The sequence below is a fragment of the Jaculus jaculus genome, chromosome 6, assembly GCF_020740685.1.
Source record: "Jaculus jaculus isolate mJacJac1 chromosome 6, mJacJac1.mat.Y.cur, whole genome shotgun sequence".
NCBI classification, from domain to species: Eukaryota; Metazoa; Chordata; class Mammalia; order Rodentia; family Dipodidae; genus Jaculus; species Jaculus jaculus.
The window spans coordinates 51,710,848-51,729,306 of NC_059107.1; the positions used below are offsets into that span (position 1 = coordinate 51,710,848).

At 35.6% G+C, this 18,459-nt stretch overlaps 1 protein-coding gene across 3 annotated transcripts in view; it reads right to left on the bottom strand.

The window, feature by feature from the left end:
* The window catches only part of Ctnna2 (catenin alpha 2), a 1,209,750-nt gene that overhangs the window by 36,593 nt on the left and 1,154,698 nt on the right, over positions 1–18,459 (bottom strand). For all 3 annotated transcript variants that reach the window (XM_004660539.2, XM_004660538.3, XM_045151911.1), the window contains 3 exons: positions 16,695–16,876; positions 6,143–6,248; positions 1,402–1,536 (listed from right to left, as the gene is read on the bottom strand). In XM_004660539.2, coding sequence (XP_004660596.1) covers positions 1,402–1,536; positions 6,143–6,248; positions 16,695–16,876 — 423 coding nt within the window. The remainder of the gene's footprint in view (positions 1–1,401; positions 1,537–6,142; positions 6,249–16,694; positions 16,877–18,459) is intronic.

An 18,459-nucleotide genomic window follows, 5' to 3' on the forward strand; every position in this document is an offset into this window, starting at 1 on the left:
CCCTGCACATCCATGTAAATAATAAGATTTGGAGAGTAACAAATGAAAGCACACAAGGCAAGCTGAACAAAAAAGCACTCAGTTCCACAAGTACCATGTGCAGATGGACATGAAGCTGAGGGTATGGGAAACTACATCATCAAGGCTGAAGATCGGAAAGGAAGCAAGGGAGATGCAATGTTTTCATCACTTCTCAGTGAGAGAGGATTGATAATTACCAGTTGACAGATAGGACACATTGCCAGACAGATTGCTCTTGGTTGTGGAAGAATGTTAAAGCAGGATCATATTGGAAATGCAAAGAGGTGATTGTGCTTTGGGAAGAGGCACAAAATAGCCAATTTTTTGACTCTGAGGAAGGACTGCATGGGACAGGCTTTTCAGATGGATTTTCCATGCAAGCCAGATTAGCTCTTTCCCCAGCTACATGTTCTGCAAGCCAAACCACGCAGGATCTGGAGCATTTGGGTTTGAGAATGACATATTTTTACCAAATGGTCAAATCGTTGAATCTTGGAAAGTGGCTTCAGAAAGCATTGAACTTTGTGTCAACATTCTCTATGCTGACAGTGTTATATTCTGGTAATTCCACACTTAAAAATGGCAGCATTAGGGTTGACTGGGAAAAGAACAAAAGGTGGCAGAGCCACACTTCTGAGCTTGCAAGTCACTTACAATAAATGGTACTGTGTGCTTGAGAGCAAGGGGATGAGAGCGAGAGCAGCCAAGGTGAAGAACCTCAACACATACATTTGGAAATCTTGCCAAGAAATCATTATTCCTCTGAATAGTCTCTGAGCTTCTAGGCATTGGATGGAAATGGCTTATATCATTACATTTTAATGAGTGATTTAGAAAAGTTTTTAACTGTTAGTGTTGGATAACTGTCTGGTTTGGCAACAGCACATAAACCTGTCTTGAATTCAAACGTCTGATTTTATGAGTTACTGATAACCTAGTATGCATTGGAACCTGATAAGTGCTCCATCCTCTCTAACATATGGACAAAGTCCACACATAGAGAGGCTGGCTCCTGAGAAAGGATGAAAGATACCAGGACTAACAGAGGGAAGGGGACTCACAATGAGTAAATATAGAAAAACCTCAAATATAATAGTCACAGCTTGGCAATGAGTTTCCAGACTATGAAATTAATTTTCTTATGAAGAATGGAGATTTTTACAAGGCTAGTATAAACATGAGGTAATTGGAAAATCAAATTGCTCTTTGTGAGCTATTGTAAGGTCTGGAATAATGGTGGCAACGCTTATTTAAAAAAAAAAAAAAAACTGCTGTGAATCACTGTCATTTGATATTTTTAGCAGTACTGCTGTCAAGAATGCTGGCCTTGGCAATATAGCAGTGGGAATTTTACATGGTGAAGCCCAAGTCCCAACTTACCCCTGATACAATGAGCTCTCCTCCCAGGTTCTGAACTTCTGCCTTCACCTTACTGCAGATATTAAGCTGATGACAATACAAGGCAATTCGCTGAAGGTAGGCTAGTAAATCCTGCTTACATGCTGAGTCAGGACACTAGAAAACAAACAGTGTGATCATGAGTGAGGGCTCCTCAGTTTCTAACACTCACTTTATAAAAAGCTTCAGTGTCCCATATCTTAAATTACATTCTTTTAACTCAACGTTTTCATGATGCATTGGATGAGGGCAATTGTCAATAGTTTAAACTGGTTCATTGTACTTTGAAATGATTGTGTAAAGGGATTACTGAAGACCATCTACAAAGCCTTACTTGGATGCCTGGGTATACTTATTTTATGATTACCTCTAATTCTTAAAAATATTAGATGTCTTTTTTGCCTAGTTTTCTTCACTAGTTTTTGCCTAGTTTTGTTCACACCACAAAAAGCTTTGTTAATGAAGAATAAATCAGTAGATACAGAAAGTATATCATTCATAAGGCAGACTGTGTCATAACATGGGGGGAGCCTTCAGTTTATTGGAGAAAATAGGAGTTTTTTTCTTTTATTTCACAGGGAAAACTTTGTTTTTACAACCTTTTTGAATTTATTTTTATTTTATTTATATTTATATTTATTTTATTTATTTTTTTATTTTATTTTTGAATTTATTCATCAAAACTTTTAGGAGCACAATAAACACTTTAGATGAGAAACTCTGAACTCTGTCCAGTATAAAAAGTATTTGAGAGTAAATTAGAACCCCGACATAAAAGCTCATCTAGTGGAAATACACCCTTTTAAAGGATGCATCAGAGTCTTTTCTCACTTAGAAGATGGATCCTGGGCTGGAGAGATGGCTTAGTAGGTAAGCACTTGCCTGTGAAGCCTAAGGACCCTGGTTTGAGGCTGGATTCCCCAGGACCCATGTTAGCCAGATGCACAAGGGGGCACACATTTCTGGAGTTCGTTGGCAGTGGCTGGAAGCCCTGGCATTCCCATTCTCTCTTTCTCTCTCTTCTGTAGCTCTCAAATAAATAAATTAAACAATTTTTTTCTTTAAAAATAAAAGAAGATGGATCCTCACTGTGATGAAAGTGAAGAGGTGTCCACCAAATGCATACAGAGCTTACTTGCCCATTCCCACAGACAGTAGAGAGTCTCTAAAACATTTCTGAGCTGTCAGGGCCAAGAGAAACTAAAATATTATTGCTATCAGCTTGAACTGCTTCCATACCTTTTAATTGTTCTGGCCTAATCTGGCACTTACAAAGGACATCTATTCACTAAATCTCTAATGAAATGTTATAACAGATACATGCCAAAGCCAGAAGTGAAATATCTTATTGAAACTACAAGTTTGGGATTCATGTAGTTCAACAGTAGAGTGTTCATCTAGCATGAACACAGCCCTACGTCTGATATGCAGCACCACTTACTGAGCATGCACCAGGCCTTGGCTCAGTCGAGCACTATAGCACAGGTAGCAGAGAATGAATATGGCAGGAAGACTGATCTAAATTTCCCTCAAGCTCAAGAAAGGAAATGCTGTAACCAATACTGTGGAGCTGGTACTGTGACATAAACACTTATTAGGTAAACAATAAAGGAGATTCTTTATTCATAATACCTCCAATTATGATATTTTTTTTCACTAAGTCATTTATCAAGAAAGAATCCCACCGAGGCTGTTTTTAGCTTACTATAAGTACTTAATACTGGAATATTTATCCTACTCATGAGACCCATATGCTGGAAGGAATTAACTTTAAAATGATATCTCCCCAGAGGGCTGACAAAGCTTTCGATAAAAATACCTTGCAGCAAATTAAACAGAGCTCTATCTCAATGGAACAGTAATTAAAAATGCAGTAGTCCGTAAAACATTTATATTACATGCATATCTCAAAATATTCATAAAATATTTTCAGGCAAAATAAAAGCAACCACTCCACTCTTTGGTAATACTTATTCTGTTCTATTATTTAAACTGAAGTAATTTAATCCCTATCTAAAAATGGCCTGGCACGCCATGAAAACTAACCCCTGTGCCTTGAACAGATATAAAACTTAAAAAAGAGATGCCCTGCTCAAAGGAAACATTAACAAAATTGGTATAGTATTTCATAGTGAATGATAGGAAACATGCTGGAAAGAGTGAGGTTTGATTTTCATTACTTTATTTTAAAACTGTTTTAAATTGCATTTAAACACTTTGTCTCTTAGTCTAAAAACAAGTCCAGCGTCCTGAGATTGTTGTTGTGTGTGTATGTATGTATGTGTGCATATATGTTTGCCATATATCAAACTGTTTTGAGATAGGCTTCATTTTACATTGTCATCAATGAAGATACAAACTGTAGGAACAAAAACACAATTCACAAATGAAGGTACTAAACTTTGGGAGTATAAATATCCTGGGAAAGACCTTCAGTCTTGGAGATTCAACAGGAACCTGAAAAGCCATTCAAACATCAGACAATTTTCACTCCTAGACAAAAATCAAAGATGTCTTCTACCTTCACTCTTCCATCTCTGGTTGCTCCACACATCTAAACTTCCTTTAATGTCTACAAACAAGCTTGTGGTTTTCTTTTCTGGTTGGAGACATTTTTTGGTTTAATGTGTTCAAGTAGTTCTACTTTACATATATACCCGTATATAGAATTTAGGATAACTTATATTGTGAAGCCTAGTATTTGAATATTTGATGCAATCCTAAAAATCAGCAAGTTCTACAGATTATGGAGCATTCTCAAATTATGATAATACTTAATTTGGTGTCAAATTTAATGATTATCTCAAAACTCAAAGACAAAAACATTTTATCATTTTAGCCAACAAAAATAAGTAAAATTAAAATGAGAATATGCTAGTTCATATTAAATGCCTTAAGGATAGTAAATTTGATGTTTTTAACTTGAGTTTGGGGTACTGAATGATAAATCAGTAAATGTTTAGAAAGACCCTGATGTTGAAAAATGAGGAAGGAATGAATTAGAAACAGAAATACCCAAGGCACCAGAGATTAGGGCATTTACACAGAAAGAACCAATCCTCAATTTTCAATATCTTCAGAAAAGCATCACTTTGTTGTATCTCATAAGCAAATTTTTGTTCATTACAATTTTCCTTGTAAGTAGGAGTGTATGTAATTTTTTTATTTCAGAAACTTATTTTGTATTTTAAAATGTATTCCATTTGAAATGGTTCAAACTGTAAACTATTCTGAACTGGTGCTTAAAGGGATAATCATCAATTATCTGGAAAAGTCTACTGCCTAATGTACCCTTACAAGAAATAGAACATTATTGCAACAAGACACTTACAGCAGGATTTAAAAGTTCTATCTAAGTCAAATAAATGAAAAAAAAAATGTTGAAATGCATTCATATATTCTATGTGAGATAGAGAATTCATTTAATGTGTATCCTAGTTTTCTGTGAAAGAAAAAGTAATGCTTTGAGAATTTCATTTTTTTTCTATGGTATCTCTGGTTCTGGTTAAAATACAGAGAAAATCTGGTTGATTTTGACTGCATGAATTAATCCAACTTACAGTGGAACTGAGCCATGAACTATGTGAGGTACTATAGTAAGGTAAGAGGTAAATGACATAAGGCAACTTGACAGTTTCTTCTGCCACATTTAAAACTATGCCACTGCTGCTGTCAGGTTCTCATTGCTGGCACTAAAAACCCAACCAAAAGAAGCTTTCAGGGAAAGAAGATTATTTTGGCTTCCAGACTCAAGGGGAAGCTCCATGATGGAAGGGGGAAATTACTGCATGAGCAGAGGGTGGATACCACATTCTGGCCAATATCAGATGGGCAATAACAACTGGAGATTGTGCCAATGGGAAATTGACTATAATACTGATAAGCCTCCCACAACAGTACACTGCCTCCAGGAGGTGTTAATTCTCAAATCTCCATCAACTGGGAACCTCGCATTTGGAACACGTAAGGTTATGGGGGGGGGGAGCACCTGAATCAAATGACTACAGCCACTTCCCCAAACTCCACAAATTATTTTTGCACCCTTCTAGCATGACATACTGACTGCCCCAGCCCCCAGTTCACATTCTGGACATGGAAGAATCTTTGCCTTCCACTACTTAAACAAATTGTTTGATCATGACTCATTATATCGGTAAACATCTGCTAATTGAGGTCCCTACTCACAAAGATTGTTCTCTTTTCTCATTTACTCATGCTGTTAGGAAGTGGACAAAGTACATACCTAAACATTTCTGGGGACAGTAGAATAAAATGATAGAATAAAATTAATAAATCAGTGGCTTTTAAAACCTGTTAGACACTATGAAAACAGAACCAAGTAAAAAGGTGTGGGTAGAGATGCCTTTCCATAAGGTATTTAAGACAAGAACAGAAAATACAAATATCTGTCTTCTCTGGGTGTGCCTCTGTTATACTGCTCTTTGAAGGGGGGCTGGTTAGGGTATCCTGTGACTACATCTAAGGAGCGGATGCTCTTCTTTCTCACAGGACTTTGTTCATAATCCTTTGGTATCTCTCCTGAGTTAAATCCACTTTTGTCACACACTCAATCTCTGGAAAGCAAATGCCACTTTGTAAAGTATTAGATTGTCTGCAAATTCATTTTGTAGAGGCATTTGTAGGTTGCATAAAGCTGATTACAGAGCCTTAGTACTACTGAATGATTTTACTCATCATATGCCCACTCTTTCCCTTGTGTTACCTGATCAGCCACAGCACGGGCTAATTTGTCCATTCGAGAGCCTGCTTCAGCAATCTTCTTAGCAGCATTAATGACATCAGAGGTATTTTTAAGTGGGCCTTTGCCTCTGAAATAACATACAATAATTAGAAATTTACTCCATGATTACAAGAAGATACCACATCCATTCTCCTGGACTCTAGTCTTACATTTGATTTGGAGCGGCAATGTAAGTAGAATTTTCACTGTTGCCTTGATTCTTCTCAATTTCCATGTTTATGGTCCATTTTATTTTCAATTATTTGGGGAATATTTTCTTATATTTTGATAGGCATATTTATATTACTATTTCATTAATTTCTGTCTTTTTAAATGATCAATTTAAAAAGATGATTATCACAGAGGAATAAAGATTAGTACATAAATGGTTGTACATACACATGAACTCAAGGTGTCTTTATGACAACACAGGCAAGTATCATTTCTACTTTAGAGAAGAATAAATTGGGATAAAGTTGGTCAATTATTCACATTTATACAGGTAATAAGTGATAAAAAGGCTTAAGAAACAAGGAATGTAAGTGCACCCTCTTCTATGCTATGCCCAGCCTTTTTATGTCACTTAACTTTTAAATTCAGTATAGTATTTTGAGTTACATGTTGGCTATAATGGGAGGATATTTAGCTAGAATTTCAGAAACTTTACAATTAGAGACTTTATCAATTCTGTACTTCTGCCAGTTATTTGTGAAGAAACACAAGCACCATGTTTGCAAATATCTCATGATCCCAGAACCTCAAGTAAACTGTTAAGTTTTGAATATTGATTATAAAAGAATGGAGAAATACTGCATCATAAAAGCAATTAACAAAATGTAAGATGTGATATAATTGGAAGGTAAGTAAGGGATAGATTACCTATGTTTCTCCTTGTATTCTCTCATTGTTAATTTCCTAGTCTCTTTCCTTATACACATCTGAAAATCAATGCAAATTTTTAAGGATACATGATTGCATTCCTACTATTAGGATTGTGATGAGACACAGAGAAAAGCTACTCAAAGGCAATTTATTTAGAGTAGGTTAGGCTTTGCCAAGTGGGACACAATCTCCATTGTTATATAATAACACTGTACAAAATGGAAGACTTGAAATAATTTTAGGTAAATAAATGTAAATGAATAACGTTTTGTTCAATTTTTTTCAAAGTCATATTCTGTTATTTTTCCAAGTTACTGAAAGTAAAATAGATTAGATTCATATTCATGTAGAAACACATACATATGGGCAGATTTTTGCTATAGTTGTATTAACTTTTCTGCAACACACATTCATTAATTTTTTTTAAGTTGAAGTTAAGATTCTTAAAGATTTCACATGTAAATTTGATGTAATATAGATGAGTTAATCATTCTGTGACAATCTGCTTCCTGTTCCCTGACATTTTTTGTCTTTAAGCAGCTTCCTTTCTTTTGTTGTATTCTTTCTCTCTTGTTTTCCATTATTTAAAGGAAAACTTAGATAAAAACTCAGCCATAGCTTTAAAATGGTCTCATGACTATGGTTTCCTCTAACATCTAGACTGGAAAATCTCATGGGCAGTTTAGTTCTGACACAATACCTGTGTCATTTGGCTTTTATCTAACCCATGTTGATTGCATTTTGCTGATTTTCCATTACTATGCAAATATGTTTACTTCAGACATTTCAAAGGATCCAAGAAAATGTTTCCTTGTGAACTTTTTCAACAACTTAATTAAAATATCCTAAATAAATAAAGAATATATTTTAAAAATATATTTTAATTTTGTTTATTTATTTGAGAGAGAAAAAGGCAGAAAGAGAGAGAGAGGGAGAGAAAATAGGTGTGTCAGGGCTTTCAGCCACTGCAAAGGAACTTCAGACATAGTAACCAACTTGAACATCTGGATTATGTGGGTCCTGGGGAATTGAACTGGGGTCCTTTGATTTGCAGACAAGTAATTTAACTGCTAAGCCATTTCGCCAGTCCAAAAATATATATATAGAATCTGTACTTGTTCGAAGTTCAGGCCCTCTTCTTACAGCCAGAATGGAATGAGAGCATTTTTTACTGATTCCACTGGAAAATGCAGTACATGAACTCACATATATTACAAAAAAGGAAATGTTTAATACTTCAGAGTTCAAATTAGAGACTAAATTCGTATTCTTGGAGTCACAATATGGGTCGGTATGGTGTGTAGGGTAGGTATATTTCATAAAATTAGCCCAATAAAGGTGCTAAGGTCAGACATATACTCATTTTCTACTTCAGAACTGGAACCCAAGAAAGAAAACAAAATGAAACCTAAATGACACTGGTGCACACAGAAAAACGGTTTGGAACTTTAGAGTTCTGAATCACAGTTTATGGCTAAATATGTTCCCTCTCTGAATAGTTAAATTAATATGTTTTGAGAAACATAAATAATCTAACTACATCCATTATCAAAAAAATTAATAACAAACACTACTTATGTAGCTTAAAAATTTAGAAAATCAATCCATGATGTCACAGGCCTGTAATCCCAGTGCTGAAAAGGCTAGCACAAGAGGATTATGAGTTTAAGGGTAGCTTTGACTATACAGTGAGACTCTCTCTACAACAACAGAAAAGTGAATAGGAAACAAGAGTAAAATTGGAAGAAAAATGTCCGTGTGCATGTGTGTATGATGCATTTGAGTGCAAGCACATGCATGCCCTGGAGTATGCATGGAAATTTTTCCTTTGTGCGTATAGGCGTGACTGCAAGCACATGCATGCTGTGGTGTATGTGTGTGTGTGTGTGTGTGTGTGTGTGTGTGTGTTTCTGTGCATATGTGTATGATGTGAGTGCAAGCACACACAGGCTACAGTGTACATGTGGAGGTTGAGGACAACTTTTCGTGTTCATCCTGGCCTTGCAGCTCACTGGTTTGAGGCCGGGTCTTTCTTTTCATTATTGTTAACTGCTCTGTCCTCCATGATGACTGGTCTGTGAGTGTTTGTAAAAGTCTCTTGTCTCTGCCTCCCACCTTGCTGTCAGAATACTGGATTATAGAAAATTGCCACAGTTTTGGATTTTTCTGGGTCCTAAGGATCTAAACTCAGGTATTCATTTTTACATGGCAAACACTTTATGAAATGAATCCTCCCCTCAGCCTAATTAAAAAAAAATGTCCATTTTAATTTGTTTATTTGAGAGTGACAAAGAGAGAGAGAAAGAGAGAGAGAGAAAATGTATGCACCAGGGCTTCCAGCCATCGCAAATGAACTCCAGACGCGGGTGCCCCCTTGTGCATCTGGCTAACGTGGGTCGTGGGGAATTGAGCCTCGAACCAGGGTCCTTAGGCTTCACAGGCAAGTGCTTAACCACTAATCCATCTTTCCAGGCTGCCTCAGTCCAATTTTAAAGAATCTAACCAGTCTGGTTTTCATAAAAGAAAGAAAGCTGTCAAAGAGAACTCATCCAAAAAATTCAGATACAGGACTGGAGAGATGGTTTAGTGGTTAAGGTGCTTGCCTTTGAAGCCTCCTCAGAGCCTACATAAGCCAAATACACAAGGTGGCACATGTACACATGTGGTTCATGCACACAAGCCGGTGCATGCATCTGGAGTTCAATTTAAGGCCTCTGACACACCAGTTAATTCTTTCTCTCTCTCTCTCTCTCTCCCTCTCAAATAAAAAGACAAAAAAATAATCAGATATAGATGGTTTCATCTAGCACGTTAAGAAAGGCCCTCTCAATGCTATTTAAACTCTTCCAGAATATAGGAAAGAGGGAACACATTTAAAATAAATATAATTAGTGGTATCATTAGGGATTGTCACAAACAACTAAGACAAACATATTCACAATTCTAACTTAAGTAACAAACTGGTTTTGAAAAAAAAATGAAAGAAAAGCAAAGAAAAGGAAAGGAGTGGTATTTGTGTGGAAGAAAAGTTATGTAGAGAGATGTCTTATGCACCCTTCACAAAGCATCATCAATGCTAAGGTCATCAATGTTAACCTTGTGGATAACTGCTGTACAATAGCATAAGCATAAGAATGTCAGTGGTAAAATTCATGAAGATTATTTGTATTTCACTAGCTTTTTGCATACTTGTGTAAGTTTCATGTAAATTCGCCACCTATGACTGAAAGGACTACTCAGGTGAGAGAGAACTGCATGATTACCATGTTTTCCATGTACCCTTCATATGTCCCACCTCATCCATTGCACCTTGGTAATAAACAATCTGTTCCCCATCTCTACAATTCTGGCATTAGAGAATGCTACTAAATTAAATCATGTTGAAATCATTTTAAAATTTCTTTTTGTTTATTTTTATTTGAAAGTAACAGAGAGAGACAGAGAGAGAGAGAGAATGCCAGGGCTTCCAGCCACTGCAGATGAACTCCAGATGCTTGTATCCCCTTGCGCATCTGGTTAATGTGGGTCCTGGGGAATCAAGCCTTGAACCAGGGTCCATAGGCTTCATAGACAAGCACTTACCTGCTAAGCCATCTCTCCAAACCCTCATTTTAAACAAGTGGATTTCATTCCATTTAATTTCCTCAAGATTTATTCATGTTGTTGAATAAATTTTATGAGCAACTATTAGTCCATAGTTTACATGAAATAGGGTATAACACTTTATCCACTGCAAAGAATGTGGGTAGTTCCCATTTTAGGCTATTGCCAATGAGCCTGGGAAAAATATTCATGTCCTTTTTTTGGTAAACAGTTCTCTACTAAGGACTTTGGACAAATGTTCAGCAATAAAGAGATGACACTTATAAATTTTTTTTTGTTTTGTTTTGTTTTTCAAGGTAGGGTCTCACCCTGGCTCAGGCTGACCTGGAACTCACTATGTAGTTTCAGGGTGGCCTTGAATTCATGGTGATTATCCTACCTCTGCCTCCCGAGTGCTGGGATTAAAGGCATGTGCCACCACGCCCAGCTCAGAAACCATTTTTGTTTTGAAAGAAACTCAAATAATTTTCCATCTACATGTTTTTGAAAACTTAAATACATAGATAATACCATGCTCAATAGAAAATACTGAAAGCTTTTACTGGGAATGTCAGGATCAAAACAAGGATGTACTCTTCTCCATTCTACATACTTCTTGCAGTTCTAACTATAGCAATTAGGTAACATAGATAATAAAATTGATTCAAATATGAAAGGATGAAGTCAAATTATTTCATATTAAAGATATGATATTAAAGATCTTACATATACAACCTTAGAGATTCTACCAAAAAATAGCTACTAGAACTAACATATTAACTCACAAGAGTTGTAGGATACAAAGTCAAAATGCTAAACTCAGTTGTTTTTATAGACAGCAATAAATCTTAAGAAAAAGTCACAAAAGTAACTCAGGATGAGGGTATATTTCACTGTTATAGAACCTGCACAACATGTGTCAGGCCCTGGGTCTAATCTTTAACACTGAAGGAATATTTTTGAAAACACGAGAGAGAGAAAGAGAGAGAAAGAGAAAGAAGGAGCTGGAGAGATGACCAAGTAGGTACAATGCTTGCTCCACAAGAAAAGAACCTGAATTTGAATTCCCAATCCTCAAAGACAATGCCCCACATGTTAGGCATGCACCTGTTATCTCAGCACCAGGGTCATTGAGACAGCATCCTAAAGCTCAACAGCTAGCTAGACTAGCTGAACCACTGAGTTCTAGTTCACAGAGAGACTGTATCTCAGTGAATAAAGTGGAAAGTGACTGAGCAAGACTCCTGATGTTGAACTCTGCACCCCGTACACATATGCCTACATAAATACAAATAGACATGTACACACCAAAAACATACTTTCAAGAAAAAAAAAAAAAGAAAAGTCCACTAGAAAAAAGAATGCAATAGGAGTAAATTTTACTAAGGAAGTACAAGACATGTACTAAAATCTATAAAATATGTCTGGAAGAAATTAAATGTGGTTCAAGTGTATATTGTTATATATAATACATTATTATGTTCAAATGTAGTTTTTTTTACCTTTAAGGAGAGACATTTTAGCACATATGAGAACATGGATAAATCTTAAAATCATTGTGTTACATGAAATATGCCAGTCACAAAAGGACAGATACATATGTGTCTACACATGGTATCTCAAGTAGTCAAGTCCACAGACATAGCAAAATGATGGTTTCCAGGGACTGGGGTGCAGGGGTAATGGGGAGTTAGCATGCAGTGAGTATGGAATATCTGTTTCAAGAAAGGTTCTGTGGGCAGATACTCCAGTTTTAATGTACTTAATGCTAAAAATGTACACTTACAAAATTATTCAAATGTTAAATTTTATAATGCAAATATCAATCAGAAACAAGAGCCAGGCATGATGGCACACACCTTTAATCTCAGAACTTGAGAGGCAGACGTAGGAGGATTGCTGTGAACTCAAGGCCAGCCTAGAATTAGAGATATCCAGGTCAGCCTAGGCTAGAGTGAGACCTGACCTTGAACAACCCCCTAAAGTCATGAAATAGCAACATGTGACCAACATAAGTATGTGTTATACTGGCCTAAGCAATTTCAAAACCTCCAAGTAAGATAATTCCTACCCATTGCTGGATCCCCCGAACAGCCTCCCCACCCCCAGCGTGCTTCTACACCTAGCACTAGAAGACAAAGTTGACAAGGAGACTAGCCTAATGAATATAGCTCCAGGTTTCAAAGTAAGGATTGGTTGTGCCATGTTTTATCATTAAAATACCTCTTGAGTTTTAATACCTAAGAATAGGTCATTCATAGAGATTTGAAAGGTGCTTTTTGGAATTTTGCATCTCTAATGATAGAGGTCACCCTACTGTCCTAACTAGATCATTATTTTAGTTTTCTTGCGAATAGAATCTATTCTTCAAATTATCACTACTAAAAAGAATCTTGAAACTTCTCTAACTTGATCATAGTTGATTTTGATGCACAAGTCAATGTTTGGAGTTTTTCCTAAGAAGTGATCATGTCAGAAAAGCAAGTCAGAATAGACAAATAGAAGAGTATTGTGAGCTCCCATTTGCCAACTAATTCACATTTATTTTATGATAACTGAGTTAGTTTTAGTATAAAAAGTCAATGTGTCAGTGCATTCTGAGAAATGTTCTCAGTACTCAATTCAAATTATAAGTTAATTTCAGTTGAAAAGGTTTATTTTCTATAGTCTTTGCAATTTTTATAACTTGTTCTTCTCAAATGTAAGTCTTAAATAAGGAAACATAATGCGGATATTTGCAAATGTATTGAATCATATAAACCTCTTTGGAACCAAGACAGCAAAAGTATGCTTCAGAAAATTTCCCAACAGCTAGACCACTAGAAGCAAGCATGCAGCCAAAAGCTAAATAAACCAGGGGGATTCTAAGAAGTCAGTTGGGACTACAAAACTACATCTGCAACTATTCTAGGAGAACTATTTAGATTATGTAATTGAGGTCAGATTTTAAATATGTATAAACCATAAACAGATGGTCAAGGGTGAATAAAGGCAGGCACTGAAGGGCATATGCAAAGATTATTGTCCAGAGACAAGGGGAAAAGTTTCAATGCAAATAAACTTTGATGGTTACACATAGCATGGATAGCCAAGGGTAGAGTGCTGGGCCCGGAATGTCAACTATGCAGCACCTATGCTGCAGGTAAGCACTGAGCTCAGCAGGAACAGTGTGGGGAAGTGTGAGGTGATTATGGGATGTCTGAATTTTACAGTTGATTATACCCAGAAAAGTTGTTTTTCTCCTCAGATTCCTCACTGCTCCTTCTGAGATCAGAACTTAAAGTTGATTCCAGAAAGCCACTCTTAGCTTCAGTATATCATTACACTTGAGCTACCGGTGTCCACACGTGTCTTGTTTGGGGAAGATAAGACTGACATGTGGCTATTTCTTTCTTTCTTTTTATTTTTTTTCATTTAGGCACTTTTTATTTTCCAAAAAAAAATGTCATTAATATATAGACATCTCATTCTCTCAAAAAGTTCTACAACTATACAGCTGTTTGCTCCAATATTTGCATAGGAAATGACCACAATATAAAAATAAGAAGGGAAAAGAAGCAAAACAGCAACCGATTTATGCTTTTTATGTAGGTATGTTTCCAGGTATAAACATCTTCAAGCCTCTTACAAAATTATTTACACCACTTGTCATCTATTTACATGTTTTAAGAGCAACTTTTCTAACAAGCAAAACTATAATTTATCAAGTTATGAAAATTGTTTTCTAAAAAAACTTACTATATTACCACAAAATAAATAATGACAAACAATATTTTTAAAACAAAATTAAATTTTCACTTCAATTAAGACCACTTTTGGCATTTTGCTTGATTCTGCCCTTTGGTTAACAGTGTCAGTATCACATTACTGTTTGATATTGCATATATGTAGCACTTGTTTCCTTACGTTTTCAACACATCATGGATATTAAAGGCAGACACTGAGTCAGTATTAACAATAGATTAACTATACTGCACTGTAATATAGCTAATATTACTATGTCTCACTGTATATTACATGCAAAATCCACACAAATTGTCATTTAACCAACAGTGCTGCACAAGCAAACATCTCAGTATATGAAAACTGCATCATAAGTTCAATGTTTCCATACATGAAAACTGTATCCTAGGTTCAATGTAGACATATGTGAAACCTACACAGGTCCTTCTTTTTGAAAAATGATACTGTTTAGCTTATTGTAAGAGGTTTAATTTTTTATATTGTAACTATCTTTAAGCTCTTCAGTTTAAATTCATTATTTCTTTCTTAAAATAACAAGAGGGTTCAAGAGATTACTTAGTGGTTAAACTTATATTTTGATTAATAAAAAAATCTGTCTATTCAACATCATTTCCAAGACCTCTCAAATATATTCATCTTCTTTGACTATGCTTATATATAAGGTTAATTGCAAAATGTTCTTCTGATCTAAACTAGCAAAATGACTGAATTCCTGATTCACTTGGAATTAATGAAGTTAACTGTTCCAGTGATGTTATTCATAGATTTCATAATTTATTTCAGATAAAATAGTACTAAATATTGAAAGCAAGCAAATAATGTCATCTTAGTCCTTTGGAGGCAATGACTGAGGCAGCTAGCTATGAGTGTTTGATTTGTAGGAAATCCAGACTCAAATTATTTTCCTGATGATGTTTTTGTGAGATATTTTATTAAATTGAAAAAGACAAAAAACAAATGTACAAATATGAACTTCTAACAAGTATAATGATATTTAAAGTTCAACATGATCACACTCATAACACTGAAGTCATTTTCTGGAAGTAAAATTTGAAAAATTAGCCAAACCATGTTATTACTATGTACTGGCCAGACAAGGTCAAGGGACTGTGTAGTAATGTTTTATAATTTTTGATAAACTATCATCAGTTCTGGTATTTTCTTATTAGAAGCAGCCAACAACCATTAAAAATTGCAACTCATATGATCATGACTGTGTATCATCATACATCTTATATATCATTAATAACTTGCCATATTCAATCAATAAAACATCATTGTATAGTCGTGAGGCAGCATAACTCCTACTTATATTACCATTTTTGGATTCAAAAAGCCTCCTGTGAAACATAAGATTTCAAAATCTTGCAATAAGAGTAAATTTTGGGACCATAAACTGAACAGTGTTCTTCCATGGTTTGATGTTTATATGGTAGAACGGACAGAGAGAATTGTCACCTGTTTCTCAAGAAAACATGAATGGGGCAGGGAAGATGGATTAGTGGTTAAAGATACTTGGATGCAAAGCCTATTCTCTGGTGCCCACATAAAGCCAGATGAATAAAGTGGTGCATTCTGGAGTTTGCATACAATAGCAAGAGGTCCTGACATGCCCACTCATTCTCTCCTCTTTTCTCCTGTCCTCCCCTCTACTCTTTCCTTCTGCTTGCTCCTCTCAATATTTTCTTTCTGCTGGCAAATAAGCATTTAAAACAAGAATATACGAAAGGCAATAGAAGAAACAGTAATGATCTGTAGTAAAGGCTCCTGGCAAAATTCTGTCTGCCTCCTGATTTATGGGATGTGATGTTCACTTAAAGGGAGGAACATTCATATGATGTTTCATTAGCTATTGAAATTCTGTAATGCTAAATTATTGGGACTGATTCTTTGCATGTTAGCATGATATAGGCAGCAAAATTAATGTTAGAGCATGAGCTAGTACTATAATATATCAAATGCATATACATGAACATACACATATGGACAAGTATTTTTCACAAGTGAAATGAACAAATCATTCATTTTATCATCAGAATAATATTTAAACACATTTTAAAATAGCACTGATCACAGATGACTCACACAGCCCTTGGAGTTTGATTTTATGACTACCTTCTGATTGATAATTAAAACAGTAATGATTACAAAAATGAATCCATTCTCCTTGACAAACAGGAGGTAATCTACTTATACATGTAAATTCATAATAACATATATTTCTTTGTATTATTACTATAATTTTTCATCCAGTTTTCACATGCTAATACTGTTACACATCTGGGTTTAATGAGAAAATCTTCCTACCCCTATTGCTGGGCCTCACCTGGTGAAGTCTGTCATTTCCATCATGATCATACACATCTGCTTGGCTAGGACAATGATATCATTGCCACTATCATCCCACTTTGCCACCTCAGCATCCAGCTTGCTTTTCTCTTGGTGGAATATCTCCACCTGCTCAGCTATTTTTGCCTTCTCTTCTTGTGGTAGTTGTGCCATGATGGCCTGTATGGGTTACAGAAAAGAAGAGTGACTAATGGTGACAAAGAAAGTATACATTGTATGTTGACACTGTCTCCTATGTGTGACAGAGCTTATGGGATACCATACCATTCCAGAAAGCATGTAGGGAGGCTGAGAGCACCAGACTGACTAGCTTCTCCAGCACCCCATCCCCATCCCATGTATAGAAGATAAAGGAATCCAAACATACACACACACACACACACACACACACACACACACACACACACACACAGAGAGAGAGAGAGAGAGAGAGAGAGAGAGAGAGAGAGGGAGAGAGAGAGAGGGAGGGAGGGAGAGAAGCTTCTCTGTATCTTTGATGACATATGTTTCTTCAAAAGAAACTATTCTTAACAATTTTTATATTTGGTCTCAGGAAACATTTTAGCAGATGAAAGAATGTATCTCTTTCAAAACTGAAATCTGTTCATAGAAGAGAAAATAAGAGGAAAAAAAAGCCTTCTGTTACTGGGAAAGAGAGGAATTTTAAATAATATCTGAGCATCCAAGTGGAGTCAGTTGGAGAGAAATTTTATAAGTAAAGGTATCCATTGAAAAATGTCAAAAATAAAATCCCACCTAATACTGCCTTCCCTACTCTGCCTCCTCCATGGAACCCTGGACAACCATGGTTCACTGGAGAGCCTGTGGACTCACTGAGGCATTGGAGAAAACAGAGGCTGATATTCCTTCAGGAAAACACTCTTAATCCAAACATTCAATACTAAAAAAATAAATAAAAAACAAACTCTAATAATCTTGTGCTTTACATCAATATTCAAAATATTTCTCATTTCCAAGTATTTAAGATTTCATATTTTCTGATTAGGAATCTGAAACTGTTGGAGAGTAGGCAGCAAGAGTTGATTTGCAATAGTTGCTAGGTAAATGACTGTAGAAGAGAAAGAATAGCCTTCCTTCTCACCTTTCACAGGCTCTTCATTTGCAAAGTTGCTGACTTTCTAAAATATATTTGTAAACTCAAATCAATACTTGAAGCACACAGGCAAACAATGGGGAAAGAAGTGAGAAATTTAAGTCACCCAATATGAATATTTGCAAAGGAAATTGAGAAAGGCAATTTTAAGCCTTCTTTTGACTTTCATGCTATAAACAAATGATCATTTTTGTAGTTTTTTAGTGCCACTTTTTTTTTGTATTGTTGTGCTTTCTGTTGGTGATTTCACTCTTTCAAATGATTGTTAAGCATAATGTCAAGTGCCTCTAATCACAAACAGCTGTGACATTCCTTGAGAAAATACATGTGATAAATAAGCATCATGTACATGTGCATAAGTGCTATTGGTCTTGAGTTCAGTGAATCAACAATGTAAAATAAAATAGTTACACAGAAACACCCTGTAAACATGGTTCTGCATGGATCACATGAAGAGAACATGAATAGGTATTCTCAGGAAACCTATGTTTCTCTTAGCAGCAGTGGTTATGTATTTATTCATTTAAGTATCCATTTATATTTTATAGAACATAAATCCTGCAAATAACAGAGAATTCACATATCATATTCCAAGTGGAAGGTTTCAGCCATCCACAATCACACTCAC